The sequence below is a fragment of the Uloborus diversus genome, chromosome 2 (genome assembly GCF_026930045.1).
Source record: "Uloborus diversus isolate 005 chromosome 2, Udiv.v.3.1, whole genome shotgun sequence".
NCBI lineage: Eukaryota > Metazoa > Arthropoda > Arachnida > Araneae > Uloboridae > Uloborus > Uloborus diversus.
Window position 1 is genome coordinate 22,102,235 of NC_072732.1, and position 20,860 is coordinate 22,123,094.

The 20,860-nt window shown below is 36.5% G+C and overlaps 1 protein-coding gene across 1 annotated transcript in view; it reads right to left on the bottom strand.

The window, feature by feature from the left end:
- Positions 1–19,325, bottom strand: part of LOC129235105 (cell adhesion molecule Dscam2-like) — a gene marked incomplete in the record, with an annotated part of 703,156 nt that extends 683,831 nt beyond the window's left edge. Inside the window, 1 exon segment of the mRNA XM_054868789.1 lies at positions 19,028–19,325. Coding sequence (XP_054724764.1) covers positions 19,028–19,325 — 298 coding nt within the window.
- Between the last annotated feature and the right edge of the window lie 1,535 nt (positions 19,326–20,860).

Sequence of the window (20,860 nt, forward strand, 5' to 3'; positions counted from 1 at the left end):
GAGGCGTGAGTTCCCCCTACGCCCGGCCATATTTTGACAAACGACACGGCAAAAACACATTCATCTTATCATAATCTTCTTTACTCTTCTTTACTAATAATAAAGCAGTAAGTCTCTCTGTCCGGAGGATGTCTGTAGGATGTCTGTAGGATGTCTGTAGGATGTCCGTAGGATGTCTGTGACGCGCATAGCGCTTAAACCGTTAGGCCGATTTTCATGAAATTTGGCACAAAGTTAGTATGTAGCATGGGGGTGTGCACCTCGAAGCGATTTTTCAAAAATTCGATGTGGTTCTTCTTTTATTCCAATTTTAAGAAAAAAAGTATCATAAATTACGAAATTATCGTAACGTGGAACCGTAACATGGGCACAAGCCAATTGGCGAGATACGAAATTATCATAACGTGGAACTGTAACGTCGGTACAAGCCAACTGGCGAGAAAATTCACTATACATTATTTGTAAATATACAGGCGAACCAAAAGACCTTTTGATTTTTCTATTACGGGCGAAGCCGTGCGGGTGCCACTAGTTACTAATAATTAAGCTGAAAGTCTCTCTGTCTGGATGTCTGTGACGCGCTTAGCGCCTAGATCGTTCTGCCGATTTTCATGAAATTTGGCACACAGTTAGTTTGTAGCATGGGGGTGTGCACCTCCAAGCGATTTTTCGAAAATTCGATGTGATTCTTTTTCTATTCCAATTTTAAGAACAAAACTATCATAAGATGGACGAGTAAATTACGAAATTATCATAACGTGAAACCGTAACATGGGCACAATCCAATTGGCGAGATACGAAATTATCATGACGTGGAACCGTAACATGGGTACAAGCCAACTGGCGAGAAAATTCACTATACATTATTTGTAAATATACAGGCGAACCAAAAGACCTTTTGATTTTTCTATTACGGGCGAAGCCGTGCGGGTGCCACTAGTTACTAATAATTAAGCTGAAAGTCTCTCTGTCTGGATGTCTGTGACGCGCTTAGCGCCTAGATCGTTCTGCCGATTTTCATGAAATTTGGCACACAGTTAGTTTGTAGCATGGGGGTGTGCACCTCCAAGCGATTTTTCGAAAATTCGATGTGATTCTTTTTCTATTCCAATTTTAAGAACAAAACTATCATAAGATGGACGAGTAAATTACGAAATTATCATAACGTGAAACCGTAACATGGGCACAATCCAATTGGCGAGATACGAAATTATCATGACGTGGAACTGTAACATGGGTACAAGCCAATTGGCGAGAAAATTCACCATACATTATTTACGAAATTATCATAACGTGGAACCGTAACATGGGCACAAGCCAATTGGCGAGATATGAAATTATCATAACTTGGAACCGTAACATGGGTACAAGCCAACTGGCGAGAAAGTTCACCATACATTATTTGTAAATATACAGGCGAGCCAAAAGACCTTTCAATTTTTCTATTACGGGCAAAGCCGTGCGGGTACCACTAGTGACTAATAATAAAGCTGAACGTCTCTCTGTCCGGAGGATGTCTGGATGTCTGTAGGATGTTTGTAGGATGTCTGTGACGCGCATAGCGCCTAGACCGTTCGGCCGATTTTCATGAAATTTAGCACAAAGTTAGTATGTAGCACGGAGGTGTGCACCTCGAAGCGATTTTTCGAAAATTCGATGTGGTTTTTTTTCTATTACAATTTTAAGAAAAAAAAATATCATAAGATGGACGAGTAAATCACGAAATTATCATAACGTGGAACCGTAACATGGGCACAAGCCAATTGGCGAGATACGAAATTATCATAACGTGGAACCGTAAGATGGGTACAAGCCAACTGGCGAGAAAATTCACCATACATTATTTGTAAATATACAGGCGAGTCAAAAGACCTTTTCATTTTTCTATTACTGGCAAAGCCGTGCGGGTATCACTAGTAGTGTATAAAAGCTTTGTTTTTTTTTTTTTCAAAAATCAGATGGAGATAATAGTTTTCAGAAGGATCTAGACTTAAAGGGCTGTGACAAGTTTATTAGTCCCCCCCCCCCTTTTTTTTGACAAAGGCTGATTTTAATCTGTCAAACGAAGGAAAGGCTCAATTTTTGCCAAACTTGAAAACTTGAATCCTAATATGATTTACTGTGATATTATTTGAAAGCTAGTGGGGTGGATTAGTTTTTGGTAGATTTGGCCGATTGTAGCTCAACCAATAGTTTTTAAAAATGCCGTTTACAGATTTTGTTGCCAATTCAATTTTGAGTACTTAGAATGTTTCAAAGCTCGTTAAAAAATTAACTATATCGATGAAAAAAAGTATCATTTTATAGGATATTGTCTGCTTTTACAAATATGTACTTATTTTGTGCGTAAATATTCCAGGAATTTCAGAAATCCGTCTTTTTTCTCAGAAATTGTTTTGGCTAATTTTTCTTCTATCTACCGTAACTCGGTTACGGTCGGGAATTGGACAGGATAATTAAGTGGTTCTATGCTCCACTTGATCTCTGCTATCAACTCTTTTTGTTTGGTAGATTAGGTCAAATTAACCCTGTATAATTCAATCAATGAAAAAAAAAATTATATTAATTTGAATTTTTGGCATCTTGAATTCAAATTATGTTTTTCGCAATCACGAGCGTGTGTGTGTGTATGAATGCGCGTGTGTGTTTGTGTAGGCGCATGTGTGTGGGTGCGGGTCTATGTGTGTATGTATGCATGTGTGTGCGTGTTGTGTATGCAGTGCTGTGTGTGTACGTGTGTGTATGTGTGTGTAGGCGGTGATGTGTGTGTATGTAGGCATATGTGTTTTTGTTTGTGTGCAGGCATGAGTGTGTGTATGTGTGTGTAGGTGATCGGCGATTCGCTCCTGGGAAACCAGGGCTTAAGAAAGATGACCGCTATCACATGTACGGTAAAAGCGTGTGTGACTATACAGGTGCATTTCAAAAAGTAGCTTAACACCTCCACTTTGTGCAGGCCTGGATTTACGTACAAGCTAAACAAGCTATAGCTTAGGACCCCCGCTTTGCTAGGGGCCCCCAACTCCCGGAAATTAGTATGATTCGTTCCAACAAAATAAAAATAAATAAAAAAAAATTAATTTGAATTTTGACCTCTTGAATTCAAATTATGTTTTTCGCAATCACGAGTGTGTGCATGTAGGCGTGTGTGTTTATGTGTGTGGAGGGGTGTGTGTGTGTTTGTGTGTAGGGGTATGTGTATGTGTGTAGGCATGTGTGTTAATGTGTGTGCACGTATGAGTGTGTGGGTAGTTGTGTGTATGTGTAGGTGTCTGTATGTATGCGTATCTGTGTATGTGTTTGAGTGTGTCTTTGTGTGTGTATGTATGTGTGTGTAGGCGAATGTATGTGTATGTATGTGTTTGTGTGTGTGCGTGTGTGTAGGATATGGACGCAACCTGGAGACGGTTTTGGCAAGAGGAGCAGCATCGTGAGACCGGTCAACGCGACGGTGGTGCTGGCAGAGGGTGCTGGCGGGAAAATAAAATCATAGGAATTCAAAACAATCAAGTGAGAACAATAAGCAATCGTGATTGCTCAACAAATGATGAATTGATGTTAGTCAGGTAACATTGATGAGAAAAATTCAAAAGCGTTGGATTTGACATGTACTATTTTCGAGAAAATGACCCGCGACGAGCATGAAATTAAAACTTAGATCGAAGACTCATATATAATTCATGCCTCATTTGAACCACATTACAATAAGCCTTTTGAATCATCTGTCCTGAACTTTTGGGAAGTGCTTATGAGTTGAGGCATTGAAGCGGGAGTGTGTCGCCTCCATTAGTCGTTCAGTAATCGATCTTTTGCCAGACGATAGGAGAAACTGAGAGGTCCGGTTGATTTATTTTCTCCCCCAATATGATTGACGGCCGAAGTCTTGACAGTTTAAAATTCAGTTGTTCACCTACGGGACCGTTCAAAAATTATGAAATACTAGCTGCGTGCCCGGCGTTGCACGGGCTACCTAAAAAATGTAAGAGCAGTCCAGTTGATGCTTTTGTAGTACACTGACACTAGTTTCTAACGCGTTAAGGAATAAATAAATGCGCGTAAAGCAAGGTTTGCAAAACACCAGTAAAACATATTTTTGCCAAAACACCTCATCATCGTTAATAATCGTTATCAATGATACAAGTTATGACATTTTCAGTCAGCACAAAAGGGGAAAATATATGCATTATCAACTATAATCTTTACTCACGTTAAACTGAATTACATCTGATAGACTATATCGGAAATATTTATGCACAATAACAATCCGCTTTTTACATAAAATAGTCTACTACCCGGCGTTGCCCGGGTGTTTATTAATGCAACATACCACTCAGATAAATATTTGGATGGATTCTATCCACATGGTCGTACAAGAATTACATCAATCCGTTTTCCAGGTACAAACCCACAAAGAACTCAAATAACTTGTAAATCACTCATTTACTTTACGACGTGCACGGTCCTCCTCGAAAATGAAAGTTATGTCATGTGACGCGTATTTAACAATCAGGCTTGAACAAAAAAAAAAAAAAAAAACAGCAAAATTTTGCTGCAGATTACGGCAAAATAATCGAAAAGTAAACAACTTAAACACCCTGATTACAGGAAAAGCCTTAAAACAAAAGCCTAATTTTATTTCTTTATATTCGAGAAAAAAAATTGCAACAGATGTTTCTTTTCAATGATTTTCTTCACGCTGTAAATTTTAATAAAAGCGTTCATCCGGAAAGTTGAGTTGAAGCACTGAATAATAATTTGAATGGAGGAAAGCTTTCGAAAAATATGGATTTTATTTTGAAATCTAAGAGTCATAATTAAAAGTTTTTAATTGATATCTCCGCTAATTATTATCGGAGAATTATGCTAAATAGCCAAACATGAAGACGGGAGGATTACGAATCCATCGATACCTGGTTCGATGGTCAGTTCACTGTCGTTCGGGAGAAGAAGCTTGGACATAGATAGATAGATAGATAGATACTCAGATTTTATATGTATAAAGACTAGCTGCGTGCCCGGCGTTGCACGGGCTACCTAAAAAATGTAAGAGCAGTCCAGTTGATGCTTTTGTAGTACACTGACACTAGTTTCTAACACGTTAAGTAATAAATAAATGCGCGTAAAGCAAGGTTTGCAAAACACCAGTAAAACATATTTTTGCCAAAACACCTCATCAACGTTAATAATCGTTATCAATGATACAAGTTATGAGTACATTTTCAGTCAGCACAAAAGGGGAAAATATATGCATTATCAACTATAATCTTTACTCACGTTAAACTGAATTACATCTGATAGACTATTTCGGAAATATTTATGCACAATAACAATCCGCTTTTTACATAAAATAGTCTACTACCCGGCGTTGCCCGGGTGTTTATTAATGCAACATACCACTCAGATAAATATTTGGATGGATTCTATCCACATGGTCGTACAAGAATTACATCAATCCGTTTTCCAGGTACAAACCCTCAAAGAACTCAAATAACTTGTAAATCACTCATTTACTTTACGACGTGCACGGTCCTCCTCGAAAATGAAAGTTATGTCATGTGACGCGTATTTAACACTCAGGCTTGAACCAAAAAAAGAAGTCAGTGTAGTTTTGCGGCAGATTGCGGAAAACCCCCCAAAAAAGTAAACAATTTAAATCTCCTGATTACAGGAAAAGCCTCAAAACAAAAACAAGAATTTTACCTGTTCATATTCGAGAAAAAGAAATGGCAACAGATCTTTCATCTCAATGATTTTCTTCACGCTGTAAATTTTAATAAAAGCGTTCATCCGGAAAGTTGAGTTGAAGCACTGAATAATAATTTGAATGGAGGAAAGCCTTCGAAAAATATGGATTTTATTTTGAAATCTAAGAGTCATAATTAATAGTTTTTAATTGATATCTCCGCTAATTATTATCGGAGGATTATGTTAAATAGCCAAACATGAAGACGGGAGGATTACGAATCCATCGATACCTGGTTCGATGGTCAGTTCACTGTCGTTCGGGAGAAGAAGCTTGGACATAGATAGATAGATAGATAGATAGATAGATACTCAGATTTTATATGTATAAGATATTTCACGGTTATTTATCGATCCATCTTCTATTACCAAAGGGATTGATATGATGATCATGGGTGCCCATATGCAAAATTGAAAGGGGGGGGGGCTCAGAAATTTTAACCATGATTTAGCAGGATATTTTCCTCATGGACGCAGATTTCAAGACAGATTCGAGTCATTAAAATTTGACATTTTTAATTATATATTCATCAATGGCTGGAGAAGAAATATTTTTATATTTCTGCAAAGAAAAAAGTACTAAAAGCAAGGAAGTTCTAATTTCCAAGTGGGGGGGGGGGGGGGCTCGAACCCCCCTTGCCCCCCTATATGGGCGCCCTTGATGATGATACAGTAAGCTCCTAATGGTCCGAAACTCCTTCAACCGGAATCCCTTTTAACCGACGCAGGTTTCTAGACTTTTATGTCAATGTTTCGAACACTGTCAAAATTTTTATGCTTTTTAATTCGAAAGCTATAGAAGCCAAAAAAGCATATTTTTTTCATTGAGTGATAGTAAAGTTTATTGACTATATCGTTGATCGTATGATATTAGTAACTTGATTCGTTAGCAATTTAAAGATGAATAAATAACACTCTGAAAGTTAAAATGAACAGAAACGTTGCAGTTCTTTCAGGAAAGACCTTATTTTCACTTTAACGAGTGCCTAGTAGGTACTGCACAGATTATCTAGCCAGTTGGCAGATTACCTAGCTAATTTAAGTAAATTAAAGAATTTAACAATCCATTATTACAACTCTACGAAGTAAATATTTGTTCCAGAAAAAATTCAAAAAAAATTCCTACCGCGTTGAACATTTGCACACAGTCTACATTTGAAAGAAAAATGATTACCATATCTGGTGGTTAAAAACATTTACTTAATGCAGTGGCGTCGCTACGGAGGGGGGGGGAGTATCTCCCTGGGAGACACCCGTCTGGGGGTTACACTCCGAATGAAATTGCAAGTTTTTAAAAAATATGAAGCTAAAATGCATTTTTAAGACTACAAATTTGAAATTTTCCTGGGGGGACATCCCTTCCCCCCTCTTTTTCAACCCACATCTAAAATGAATACTACACTCAGGATTAGGTTCATATTTTCAGTACACCCTTGTTTGAGATACGTTTAAAATAATTAGGAAGGCCATCAATTTCATACACCATCTTACTTTTTTTAACCTCTCGACGGTCTGCACACACGCGTTTAGGGCAAGTTATATAAAAAGCATCCATAGTTTTTATTTTTTTCTTTTGTACATTAGCCCACTTAAAATTTCGTAAAAACAGAAACGCAGTTGTTTCTGAAAATTGTATCAATTTTTTTCCCTGTTTACATAGAATATTAAAACGTTTTCATTTTGCGTTTGTAGGAGGCGGGGCACACCACAAATTACGACCCGGGTGTCACCCATGCTAGGTGCGCCACTGCTTTATGATAAGTTATTACGGTTGACCCTCGATTTTCGATCTCCTTGGGTCCACGGGAAAAAAATCGTGAAATGGAGAGTTTGTAAAAGCAAAACGCATCAAAAATTATGCACTACGTATGTTGTGCAATGTGCACATTTCCATGTCAAGTTCCATGTCAGGAATTAATAGATTTTTACTTCCTTTTACAAAAAAGGAAGTATTGTATTCGCGAAAAAGTTTTCATTCAAAAATCGGCTCTAATTTCTATTTTTCTCACCTCCGAATGAATGTTGAGTTTTTTTTTCGACCCGATCACACGTGGATGTATGCCTGGAAACTTAGACACCCGAAATATCCATTTTGACGACCCCCGAGTTAATTACAACGAATTTTCTCGTGACGTCCGTATGTACGTATGTATGTGCGTATGTGTGTATATATTTCGCATATCTCAAAAACGGTATATCCTAGAAAGTTTAAATTTGGTACGTAGACTCCTAGTGGGGTCTAGTTATGCACCTTCCATTTTGGTTGCATTTGGATGTTCCTAAGGGGTCTTTTGCTCCTTTTTAGGGGCATTTGTTGAATCAGTTGTACAAATTTGCTTTGCAAAAAAACTATAAATTCGATCTGGATAAGCCAGATATCTTGATAAATGCAGGTCGTATGAACGAGAGTCTACTGTATTTCGAAATTGAACAACAGTCTTATTCCGAGGAATAAAAAACTTTTCAATTCTTTTGAAACATCAATCGAACTTTAGACTGAAACTTCTTTTCTAATTTCTTTCCCCCAGTAAATCTTGTATAACAGCCATTTCGTGTAACTCATGTTATTTTTTCTCAAAAGAACATTGGCCATTTGAATTACTGCCCCTGATTCGTCTCTCTCTCTCTTAAGACGAAAAGCAACAACAAAAGAAGAAAAAGAAATAATAAATCTGCTTTTCTTGCAGAAAAATGAGTGTCCTTTTCAAGACCCTCCATGTCCGAATCTGTTGTGGCTATTAGTGGCCTCTCGTTGGCATGTTGCCATGGGAAACGGATTACTTTTCCATTTCAAAATCTTTCGGTTGCAGTGAAAGCTCACAAACCAGAGATGGATTTATTGGCAAAAAGAAATGACGTCCAGGGCTCAAAGGAATAGCCCCAGACGAGGTTTTTGCTTGAAATCACAGCAGCATTGCTTTGGTTGCTCGAAGTCTCAGGTATTTGTTTGCAATCGAAGAAATAACGAGGTCGAAAGCATCTTGATTGGATTTAAAATAGTTATGCACTATTGAAACGAACAGGTAGAGTAAGGTGGTTCAAAAATACATGCAAAAAAAAAAAAAAAAAAAAAAAAAATTGAATTTTTACATCTTGAATTCAAATTGTGTTTTTCGCAATCACGAGTGTATGTATGTAGGCGTGTGTGTTTGTGTGTGGGGGATACGTGTGTTTGTGTGTAGGGGGTATGTGTGTTTGTGTGTAGGCATGTGTGTATGTGTCTGTGTGCTGGCATAACTGTGTGGGTAGTTGTGTATATGAATGTGTGTGTGGGGTATGTGTATGTGGGCATATGCGTTTGTGTCTGTGTGCAGGCATGAATGTGTGGGTAGTTGTGAGTTTGTGTATGTGTGTGTATGTGTTTGTGTGTGTGTGTTTGCGTGCATGTGTGTAGTTGTGTATGTATGCGCGTTTGTAGGTGTATGTGTGTGTATGTGTTTGTGTGTGTGTATGTGTAGTTGTGTATGTATGCGCGTGTGCGTAGGACATGGATGCAACCTGGAGACGGCTTTCGCTATAGGAGCAGCATCGTGAGGAGCCGGTCGACGGTGATGCTGCAGAGGGTGGCGGTGGGAAAATAAAATGATAGGACATCAAAACAGTCAAGTGAGAACAATAAGCAATCGTGATTGCTCAAAAAAAAAAAAAAAATGTTACTCCTAGATAACAGGACACCTTTCAATATTTTTAGACTTGTGAATAGTAATATATTGGAAGAATTTTAGTTTCCTTTTTCAACTGAAAGAGAGTGCTCAACCCCTCCCCCAAACTTCGTAAGTATGGGGAGGGGGGTTAAAACATATGTTGAACTGAAAATACAATGCTGAATATTATAATATACACTAGTAATATGCATGTACATTGCAATAAAATAATTATTTACAAAAAACAGCCGAGGAAATAAAACATTTCTAAATTTGTGGCATTTTCTATGTAAGGGCTAACGTTAAATTAAGGGGTCATTAAGCCCCCTCTTAAAATTTGAGTAAGAAGCTAAAACTTTTACAGCGTAATACTATTAGTCAGTCAAAATAAAATAATGGGTGTCCTGGACTCTATCAAAAAAAAAAAAAAAGTTTTTTTTTGAACTATCCTAAGATAGACAGTATGTTTATTGGAATAACCAAATGCCAATTTCAAAAAATCATTAGAAATTTTAATGTATTTATAAAGAACAAGAAAGTTTCAATGTTTGATTCGATATGATCATTTGTATGAAAAAAAAATGTACTCATAACCTCACATTATGTTGTTTCATCGGGTAGATCGACCAATGAGTGAACACTTAAAAATTCATAATGTTATTAAAAATTCTATAATTTGGAACATGACATTAAGAACATAAAAATGATGCATGTGAAAAAATGTTCTGCAACACAATATCGCCTAACAGTAGAGAAGCGCATCATTTTCTAGTCATTTTTTAATTCTTTCGGAAATGTATAGAAGGAAGCAAAGATCTTCAGGGAAAGTTATTTTGAATTAATATTTATTATTGAGTTATTTTATTACTTAAACTAGTATGTTGTGGCCATCACGAAACTTTCTTCTATATTTTTCTTTTTTTTTTTTTCTGATCCCGCCCCATGCTTGACGAGGAAGCAATATTCCCAACAAAAACAAAATTACACATGCAAAAACTTGACGACCATCCCAATGTCTGAATCATTGCCAAAGCAAAGCAAAGAGCGAAAATTGAAAGTTATTTTAAAAGCCTTGCTTGAATTAATTACAAATATTTTATTTGTTAACAAACATAAGATGGCAACAGTTAAAAAATTTAAATCATTGAGATAATATTTCCGATCATTTCCATACAATTAAAGTCACGGGAAATACGCAGACGACAATCTATTACGATTTATCTTTCCTATTGTTGCATTAATAAAACTATTTTTATTCGCAAAAAAAAAAAAAAAAATCAACACCTCTTGGAGCGATTGGAGTCAAAATTGAACCAAAGCCTGTTTACGTATGGATTCACATATATTCCAAATTTCAACCAGAACGTAGCATTACTTCTTGAGATAGGGTACTCACAATGGAAAAAAAGAACGGGCGATTGCGCTACCCCCCTTTTTAGCTATTGATACCAAAATAAAATCAGCTTTTATACCCACTAAGGGCTACTTGCCGATAAATTTTTCTTTCATTCCGTTCATTATTTCTTGAGATACAGCAGTCACAATTGACGACCAAAAAACGTTCTATAGCTCAACCCCCGTTTGAGTTATTGACACCAAAATTGAATCAGCACCTGTTCCTGTTAATGGCAACATATAAACCAAATTTTGTTTGATTCCGCCAGTTACTTCCTGAGGAATAGCAGGCACGCGTAACTCAAAAAACGTCCCATTGCTCCACCCCCCTTGAAGGAATTCGCGCCAAAAACCAATGGGCACAAGTTCACATACGGGCACATATGTGTACCAAATTTCGTTCGATTTCATGCGGTAGTTTTTGCTGTAGAGCGGCCACAAAAAACTGGTCACACACAGACGTGACACACATACATACACACACAGACAGACAGACATTTTCCAAAAATGGTCGAAATGGACTCAGCACACCTCAAAACGTTTGAATCCGTCAAAATTCGAAATTCGAAAATTTGCACGAATCCAATACTTTCTTCTATATATTAGATATAGAAGAAAGTAAAAAGAACAATTCCATCATTAGTCGTTGTACGTGAAAACTGCCTTGCTTTTTTTCTGTCCTTCAGTTTACCTTTTGCTCGAAGCGGTTTTTCTCTTCAGTCCGTTTATCTATTTATAATAAGAATAATAGTAGTAATAGTAATTGTTATTATTATTAATAAATATGTTTTTGGTATCAATTAATCATTATTGGAGTTATTATTAATATCATTGTCATTATTAATATTATTGTTGACATTATTGTTATTTTAAGTTATTATTAATTTTGTTATTATAATTAATAGTAATATTATTTTTATTAACTAATAATATTATTGTTGAGATTATTATTACTATTATCATTAATAATAATGCTATTTTTATCAATAACTCATTATTGGTGTTATTATAAATTATATTTCTGTTGATATGATTCGTATTAACCGGAAATATCCAACGGTCTTTAGCACAAATACACAGATTACAGAATACGCGTGTTTCGGGGTTTCAAGGAACCTCTTTTTCAATTCAAAGGTATGAGCTTCTAGATGCAAAGACACTCAGTAAAGTTTACATTTAGAAGCTCATACCTTTGAATTGAAACCGGAAACACGTGTATTCTGTAAACTGTGTATTTGTGCTTAACAACATTGGATATTTCCTGTTGTTCCTCGGCACAAAGGTATTTATTTATTGTTTAATGATTCGTATTGTTATTATTAGTTGTTACTATTATTATTTTCGTGTCATTGTCATTATTCATAATATTATTGTTGACGTAATAATAATAATAATAATTATTATTATTATTATTAATATTATTATTAAGAACTTTAAACTGTAAACTTGGGTAGTAATTTAAAATATATATGCCATGCCAAGTTGAACTTATAAGATGTGTAAACGTAAGCCCATCCAGTAAGTATCTGACGTTTGAAACAGCGGGCAAAATTTCATGGTATGGCAATTTTTTACAGCTAATCTCTAGTCCAAAAAGTTACTTTACTTGATGTGGGGGAAAAGAAACAAATATGTAGAATGCAGGACATGTTTGCATTTTCTTACAACGACTAACTTACCTAAATTGAAATTAAGTTTCATATACAGTATACTCCCGATTAACCGTGCTAATCACCGGGCGGCGTAGCACGGATAATCGAAAAACACGGATAATCCGAAAAATCATTTAAGGAATATGCAGGGTAACTAATTAATGGGAAATTAGAAAAAACGAAATAATATATATATAAATACTCACACAAACCAGGAACTTTTCTTCGAAATTTATTGCTTAAAAAAAATCGGTGATACATTTTTGTTTTCTTTGTTTGTTTAAATTGTTGCATATGTCCGTACGAATTTTTCTTACTGCAATTATTTCTCCGTAATCGTAACTTGTTTCACTCATGTAATCCAATAAATGTTCCTCAGATTGTAGAGCAGTAGAATGTGAAATTGTATTTTCTTTATGTTCTTCATCTTCGTTTTCGGTATCGTCACTTGCGTTTGATTCGGTAACAAATTCAATGATATTTTCGTCAGTTAGACATTGAAATCCTGATTCACATTCGTCGCTTTTAAACCACTCTTCGACATTTTCAGCGTCAACTGATTCGAAACCTTCGATTTCTTTAACTTCCTCAATGATGTTATCGATACATCATCGAAGCTTTAGAAAATTGTGATTCCGAAATGATGCACGGATAATCCGCAAACCGGATAATCCGCACACGGATAATCGGGAGTATACTGTATATCAGTCTGTCCTGAAATTCATAGCTTCTTTTATTCTTGCTTTTTTTTTTTGGTTTATTTTTAGTTGTTTTTTCCGATCAATGACACACAGCTCATTCCATTACAGCAAAATGAAAATACAAGCAGTAATGGTTTTAAAATCGATGAAATCGAGCAGAATCATTCAAAAATTACTTATTTTTTCAAGTTTTTGCGAACGTTGCCGAGAGTGTGGCATTAAATTGAAGCTGTTTATGATGACATTACAGATATTTCTTTTACTGGAGAAAACATTAGTTTTCATTACTTTTAATAGAAAATTTTACCACCCCAAATGGGCTTTGTGCTTCCTGTTGACTCTAGCACCATCAATCTCACTCTTGCTGTGGACATTTCAGCGAAAAACCATTTTTATTTCCACAAGAAATATATTTTTTAACTGTATTTAGTTCCTGGGCCAAACTCTTAACTCAGAATCTTATGGTAAATGGAATTCTGTAAACTGGGTCACGTAAAAAAAGATACCAGATTCATTGCAATCGGTTTTTTTCATGTCTATGTTTATTTATTTATTTTTTGTTGAGACATGTCTTCCAAAGTTTTGTCAAAATTATGATAAATGTGGCTATGGCCGGAGATTGAACCTAAGAAAGATCTTTTATGGTAGTATACATTTACTTTGCTAATGGTTTTTTTTTTTAAGAAAAAAAGCAATGCTGTGGCATCAGAAATGATTTTTCTGAAATCCATTTTGTGAACGTAAGTACCACTCGGGGAACATGAGCAAAAAAGTTTTCCTCTTATTTTGATACAGCTATTTGTTTGGATTAATTTTAAGAACTAAAAAAGTGATGTTACATATAAGTTTTCAAGCTATGTTTTTTGGGTGACGTCGGCGGTCAGGTGAAGTGGGGAAAAATGACATAAAAAAGCATTCCACTTGCTACCTTTAAAGCGCATGCTCAGAGCATTGTTTATATTAACCGGTTTAAGAATTCATCAAAATGATCAAACGACCAAAAAATATTTTATTGCTTATTTCAAAACTACAAATTATTCCAAACACAGGGAAAAAGTTTCATCGCTTTAGCTTAAATATTTAAAAATTTATGAGTAGTTTTAGGTCATGCTCGCCATGTGTTCTTACCTAAAAGAAAAACTTTAAATTGCTTTTTCTCGGTGATCGTTTTTTTGTGTTTTCATGTCATGAGAATCCCTAAGGATTTTTTTCTATTAAAGATACAGCTTTAAAGTAATACTTTTTGCAGTCAGGATAATATATTTAACAAAACTGTGCATTGGATAAGCATTTTATTAATTACTCAAATGTTTAGAGCATGTTATACCTTTAAAAACAAAATTAAAAAAAAAAAAACGATTTTTTACATAATTAATCACAGAAAATGTTCCAATACATATATAAACAAATGAATGCAGATTTTTAGAGATGAATATTGTGATTGCTTAGCAAAAATATTTTTTTAAATAAGTGCAAAAACAAAAAAAACCTTACGGATTTTAAAAAATTAAAATTTTCCTAAATTTTTTGAATTTTAAAAAAATTTGGGCAATATTTTAAGATTTTGAAAATAAATTATTGGTTGCGACATGAGTGTGTATTATGGTTTCAAAAAAAAAAAAAAAAAAAACACAATATTCATAAATTTAAAAAAAAAGGTTCAAAAGGTGTGACCCCTTAAGTTTGGTACTTTAAACCTCTGATGAAGTTTGTAATACTTTATCAGAGAATCCGTTAAGCGGAATGTTTATGGCGAAAAAAAACTAATATGTTGAGGCCATCCCGAAACTTTCTTCTATATATTTCTTATAATTCTGACCCCTCTCCATGCTTGAGGTAAGTCCCCTATATATACGAGCCGACGCATCAGCTTAAGATCAGCCTGTTTAGATCGGAGCGCGTGTTTGAGCGGCTGTCTTTTCTGGCGAGCTATCGCATTGGTGATTGTTCACTGTAAGCAATTATTAGTGGCACGTGATTTGTTATTAAATAAAATATTATTTTCGTTAAATTTGGAAAAATCCGAAACTTTACTGTGGTAACCCAAGCAGTGCAACAATGAAAATTCCGATCCAAAATGGCTAAACTTAAGCTGATGCGTCGGCCTATCTATATAGCGGCTCTAGCTTGAGGAGAAAGCAATGTTCCCAGAAAAAGTAAAATTACGCACGCAAAATACTTGAAGACCGTCCCAACGGGGCGTTTCCAAAATTTTAAAAGTATTTTTTCTAAAAGAGCATGCTTAAAAACATAGGATCTGACCAGTTTAAATAATTTCTTTAAGTTTAATATTAAAAAAAAATTACCTTAACCGGTGCGCTTTTATTCTTTAAGCTTCTGCCGATGACATCACAAATGATGAAATGTCATTCACTCTTGCTAGAGCCGCTATATAGACAGGCCGACGCATCAGCTTAAGTTTAGCCATTTTGGATCGGATTTTTCATTGTTGCACTGCTTGGGTTACCACAGCACAGTTTCGGGTTTCGCCAAATTTGCCAAAAATAATACTTTATTTAATAAACAATTCATGTGCCGCTAATAATCGCTCGCATTGAACAATCACCAAACGCGAACAATCGCCAGAAAAGACAACCAAACTCGCGCTCCGATCCAAAAAGGCTGATCTTAAGCTGATGCGCCGGCTCGTATATATAGGGTCCTTAACTCTTGCTAGAGCCGCTATATAGACAGGCCGGCGCATCAGCTTAAGTTTAGCCATTTTGGATCGGATTTTTCATTGTTGCGCTGCTAGGGTTACCACATCAAAGTTTGGGATTTCGCCAGATTTAACGAAAATAATATTTTATTTAATAACAACTCACGTGCCGGCTAATAATCGCTCGCAGTGAACATTCACCAAACGCGATAACTCGCCAGCAAAGACAACCACTCAAACACGCGCTCCGATCCAAAAAGGCTAATCTTAAGCTGCTGCGTCGGCTCGTATATATAGGGGCCTTAACTCTTGCCATTCAGAAGAGCACAATATTTGATTCGCATCTTTACTCACGTGCATTGACAACGATATGGCTGATAGCAGGCGTAGAGCGCAATTTTAATTCGCTTCTTGATTATCATAACGGTGAACTGCGGTAGAAAGATGCGCCAAATGCATCATTTGTGACGTCATCAAGACCACGCCTTGTTTGAAAAATCGGACATTAAAAAAAATTAATTAAAAAATAACTGTTGGGAAAATAAAAGTATTTTGCACCTCCCTTCCTTGAGCAATCAATCGATGCCAAACTCAACTGAAAACTAAATGTTTCAGTTGAGGTTCCCTCTTACAACAGTTTTTGTTTGAATTCTTACATATTGCGTTGAATCCTTACTTTTCGAGAAAAAAAGCAATCTTTTTAGTCCTGACATCCCTTGGAAGTGAATGAAGGCAAAAAATTATCAGCTTCTCCCCATTACGGTGCATATGATCACCAATTTTTATGGTAATTCTTGTATTACTATCTTTACTAATAATAAAGCTGAAAGTCTGTCGGGATCTCTGTGATGCGCCTAGCGCCTAGACCGTTCGGCCGATTTTCATGAAATTTGGCACAAAGTTAGTTTGTAGCATGGGGGTGTGCACCTCGAAGCGATTTTTCGAAAATTCGATGTGGTTCTTTTTCTATTCCAATTTCAAGAACAAAATTATCATAAGATGGACGAGTAAATTACGAAATTATCATTACGTGAAACCGTAACCAAGCCAATTGGCGAGAAAATTCACCATGCATTATATGTAAATGTACAGGTGAACCAAAAGACCTTTTAATTTTCTATTACGAGCAAAGCCGTGAGGGTACCACTAGTTTGAAATAAAGCAGTCAGACTAGCGGAAATCATTCAGATGTGCCACCTTCTGAAGAGATTGGTGCAAAAAATAATAATTACCAGTTCACATGGAGGTGCATATGTATACCAAGTTTAGGTTCAAGTCCAAACATTACGTTTTGAATTAGAACGCCCACAATTAATCAGTCAAATGTATGCAAACACAAACAGATAGAGAGATCGTTTCTGAAAGTGGTCAAAACATGCTCAACGTCCAGCACGCCTTAAAACGCGTTAGTTTTAAAATACGAAAAATTTGATATGATTAATTGTTCTTTCTATGTAGAAAAAAAGCATTCGAATGATTTTTCATAATTATCATTTAACTCCCAGACAGTTAACATTTTGTCTTTAAGTCATAAACAATGATGGGGTTCCTTGAGGTAAAAAAAAAAGCACTAAGGGGTTCCGCGGCCTAAAAAGTTTGGGAACCGCTGTATCTCTACATAGTATAAAATGAAGTTTCCAAAAAGCGTCTGTGTGTTTGAACCCTCAAAACTCGAGAACTACCCGGTCGAATTCGCTTAATTTTTCGTAGTTTGTTTCTTTAAGTCCTGAAAAGGTTTGCAGGCCATTTCGAAAAAAAAAATCGATGAATAGGTCTTTTTTTTATTCCAATTTAAGCCCGATTTTCACATAAATTCTCGAATATGTGGGTGAAAAATTACTTGCACATAGTAACATTACATATCGTTGGAAAAGGTAGAATTTTCCGCGTTCTACGCAATTTGTTTCAACGCTCTAACTTAATTACGGCGGGTGTTACTAGCGCTTTTTCTTCGAATTCTTTTAGGCTTAGCTGAAATTTAGATACTGCTTTCTTCTTTACATCTATCAATAAAAGATGAAGGAATGGTCCAACAGATTTCCTTTTGACACCATTAGAAAGGGCGACATTTTTTACTCCAGATCTATCTCGACCTTTGGTCGAAAAACTGAGCTTCTATCTCCAAAGCAAAAAAAGTTACAAGCCTTTTTAAGTCAAGTTCAAAAAATCTCATGTTCGTTCAAATTGTTAATCATTTTTTTTTGCATTTTAATTCCTTAAACTTCTTTTATTTTGTGTTTCCATGGTTACGCTTTTTCAATCCATTTTTCTCGATTGAATTTCTTAAAAGTATTTTAATATCTGTCGTCATTGTTTTTAAGGGAAATTTTGCATGCTTTTTTTTTTTAGTTCAGCCTGATTGTTGAATATACGTCACTTGACACAATTTTTATTTTCATGGTAGACCGGGTGAAGACGGGCAACACAGCTAGTTAGATATAGAAGAAAGTAAGAATGACTGAATTTTTTGAACTTAAAAAAAAAATCCAAAAGGCATAAATTTCGATTTTGAATCATAAAATTGATCTTTTGTAAAGGGTGTCCCAAAATTAACGCAAGATTTGAATTTGCCACCATTTTTTCCATAAATTGTTGGCAGCCATGAAAAAAGAACTATTTGACAGTTTAGGGTTAGTAAAAATGGGGTGTTATTGTACCATACAGCTAGAGAGAGTGAAACATTTCAATTACTGCATTAGGCATTTCCTAGTCGCGTACTCTCATTTCGGTGATCAGAATTGGCACCCTAGATCGTGTGATTTAACATTATTAAATTTCTTCTTATGGGGTTATTTGAATTCAAAGGTCTATGTCAACAAGCCCAAAACCACCCGTGCATTACCGCGTTGCGATACCGAGCGCCAATAACAGTAACTGCTTGACCAGCCTCAACTTTTATTATTTTTGAAACAATTGTTCAATAATGAAAGCGCGTTATTGTATCGTATAACGCTCCATTTTCGATTACCCTAAACTCTCAGCTGTCAAATTGTTCTTTTTTCAGGGTTGCCAACCATTTATTGCAAAAATGGCGGCAAATTCAAATCTTGCGTTAATTTTGGGACACCCTTTACAATTGAAGGGAAATTTTGCACGATTCTTTTCTTTCATTTGAGCCTCACTGTTGCATGACATGCATCACCTGACAAGACTTTTAATTTCGAGGTATACCGTGCACGGCAGCTAGTACCTACAACAACGAAAGAAAGCAAAAAGGAACCTAATAACACTCACCTGCTTTAACGTGAACTTCTCTGCTGACGATGCTTCCAACAGCATTGCTAGCGATGCACCTGTACACTCCGTCGTGAACACCTTGCCTGTAATCCTCCGAAGCGAATGGCGGGAACACTAGGCTTCCGTCTGCACGAAAGTGCCTCAGTCCAGGCATATCTCTGAGGGTGTTGCGCGGGCCTTGAGCCCAGGAGATGCTCGGTTGGGGATGGCCACGCACTGAGCAGGGGATGACCGCCCCGGTATCGTTCGTGAAAGACACCAGATGGGGAGGTTCTACCAGGAAGCTCGGACCCATGGAAGAAAGACCTGTTGATTAGAGAATGTTATAAGTACTACATACAAAATCAATATCTAAGGAAAGATTGCAATGTTTCAGAGTGGCTCTGATTATTTGAACAGTGACCTTGATACTGTTTAGCCTCTTTTTAGAATAATACGGTAGGGTGATTACAGATGAATTGAGTTTGGCTACTTTTGTAGCAGTTTTGCAAAAGTATTCCAACTCTAATCCGCACATTGAAACGGTTCTTTTCTCTGACCTCTCTCAAAGAAAGGTGAGCATTATTAAGGTCATAGATAATTTTATCCGACCCACAGCATAGATCTATCAAAGAGTTCTGTCGGAAAGTTTCTTTTCAAGCTTGATTATACACTGGCCTCAAAAAGTTAAGGTACAACATGTTTTTCGAAGTTCGCCATTAAAAAAATGGCAGTAACAATAAAATGCATAGTTTGTATGAATGTTAATTACGAACTTCACAACCATTTATGAAAAAAACGATAGCTGCCACGTTTATTTTATAGAAAAGAACACATCTTTATGAGTGAGAAAAAAATATGCAAATATCAAGCTTTCGTACTTTTGCATGTACGTTGCGTTGATTTTCAACTGTTGTTGGCAGTTTCGGTGACTAGTCAATAGAGTTTAGAAAATGTCTCAGAGACGTCGTTTATCCGGTTCGTTAAGGAGGTGGGCAGTTGGACGGATGGAAATGAGATTGTCACTGGCTGATGCTGCTAGACGTCTCAATGTGTCTCGTAGTGTTGTTCAGCGACTTTGGGATCAATACCAATCAAAAGATTCTGTGTCCAGAAGACCTGTTCCAGGCCGACCACGAGCTACAACACCTGCAGAAGACCGTTTTCTAGTTCTTTTGGCACGAAAGAGAGGAACCACTACTGTGCCACAGCCCGTTGCAGACCACTTTGCAGCATCAGGAAGAAGAATCTCTGCTACTACGGTGCGAAATCGTCTTCACAATGCAGGTCTCTATGCACGACGACCAGTTGTGTGTGTTCTCCTCAACGGACCACAGTGAAGGATCCGCTTATGCTGAGCAAGAGAACATATTTCCGGGACTCAGCAGCAACAGGCTTCTGTGCTGTTCACAGACGACTCCAGATTTATATTGGAGAGTGATTCAGGGCGTCCACTGATCTGAAGGGAACAGCATATCGAGATACCATCAATCCAACGCTGTTGAAAGACCACAGTAATAGTGGAATTACGATTTGGGCAGGGATCTCGTTTGGTGGTCACACTGACCTGCATGTGTTCCATTGAGGAACTTTGACTGGTCTGAGATATCGGGATGAGATTCTTGATCCGTATGTCCACCCATATGCTGGTGCTATTGGTAATGACTTCATTTTGATGGATGGTAATGCACGACCTCACCGAGCTCGGATTGTTGAGGAGTATCTTGAGGACCACGGTTTGGAACGAATGGGGAATGGCCAGCTCAATCTCCAGATCTGGATCCGATAGAACATGTATCTTGGTAGACAGGTTGCTGCTTTAAATCCTCCTACAAATGTCGTTAGATGAGC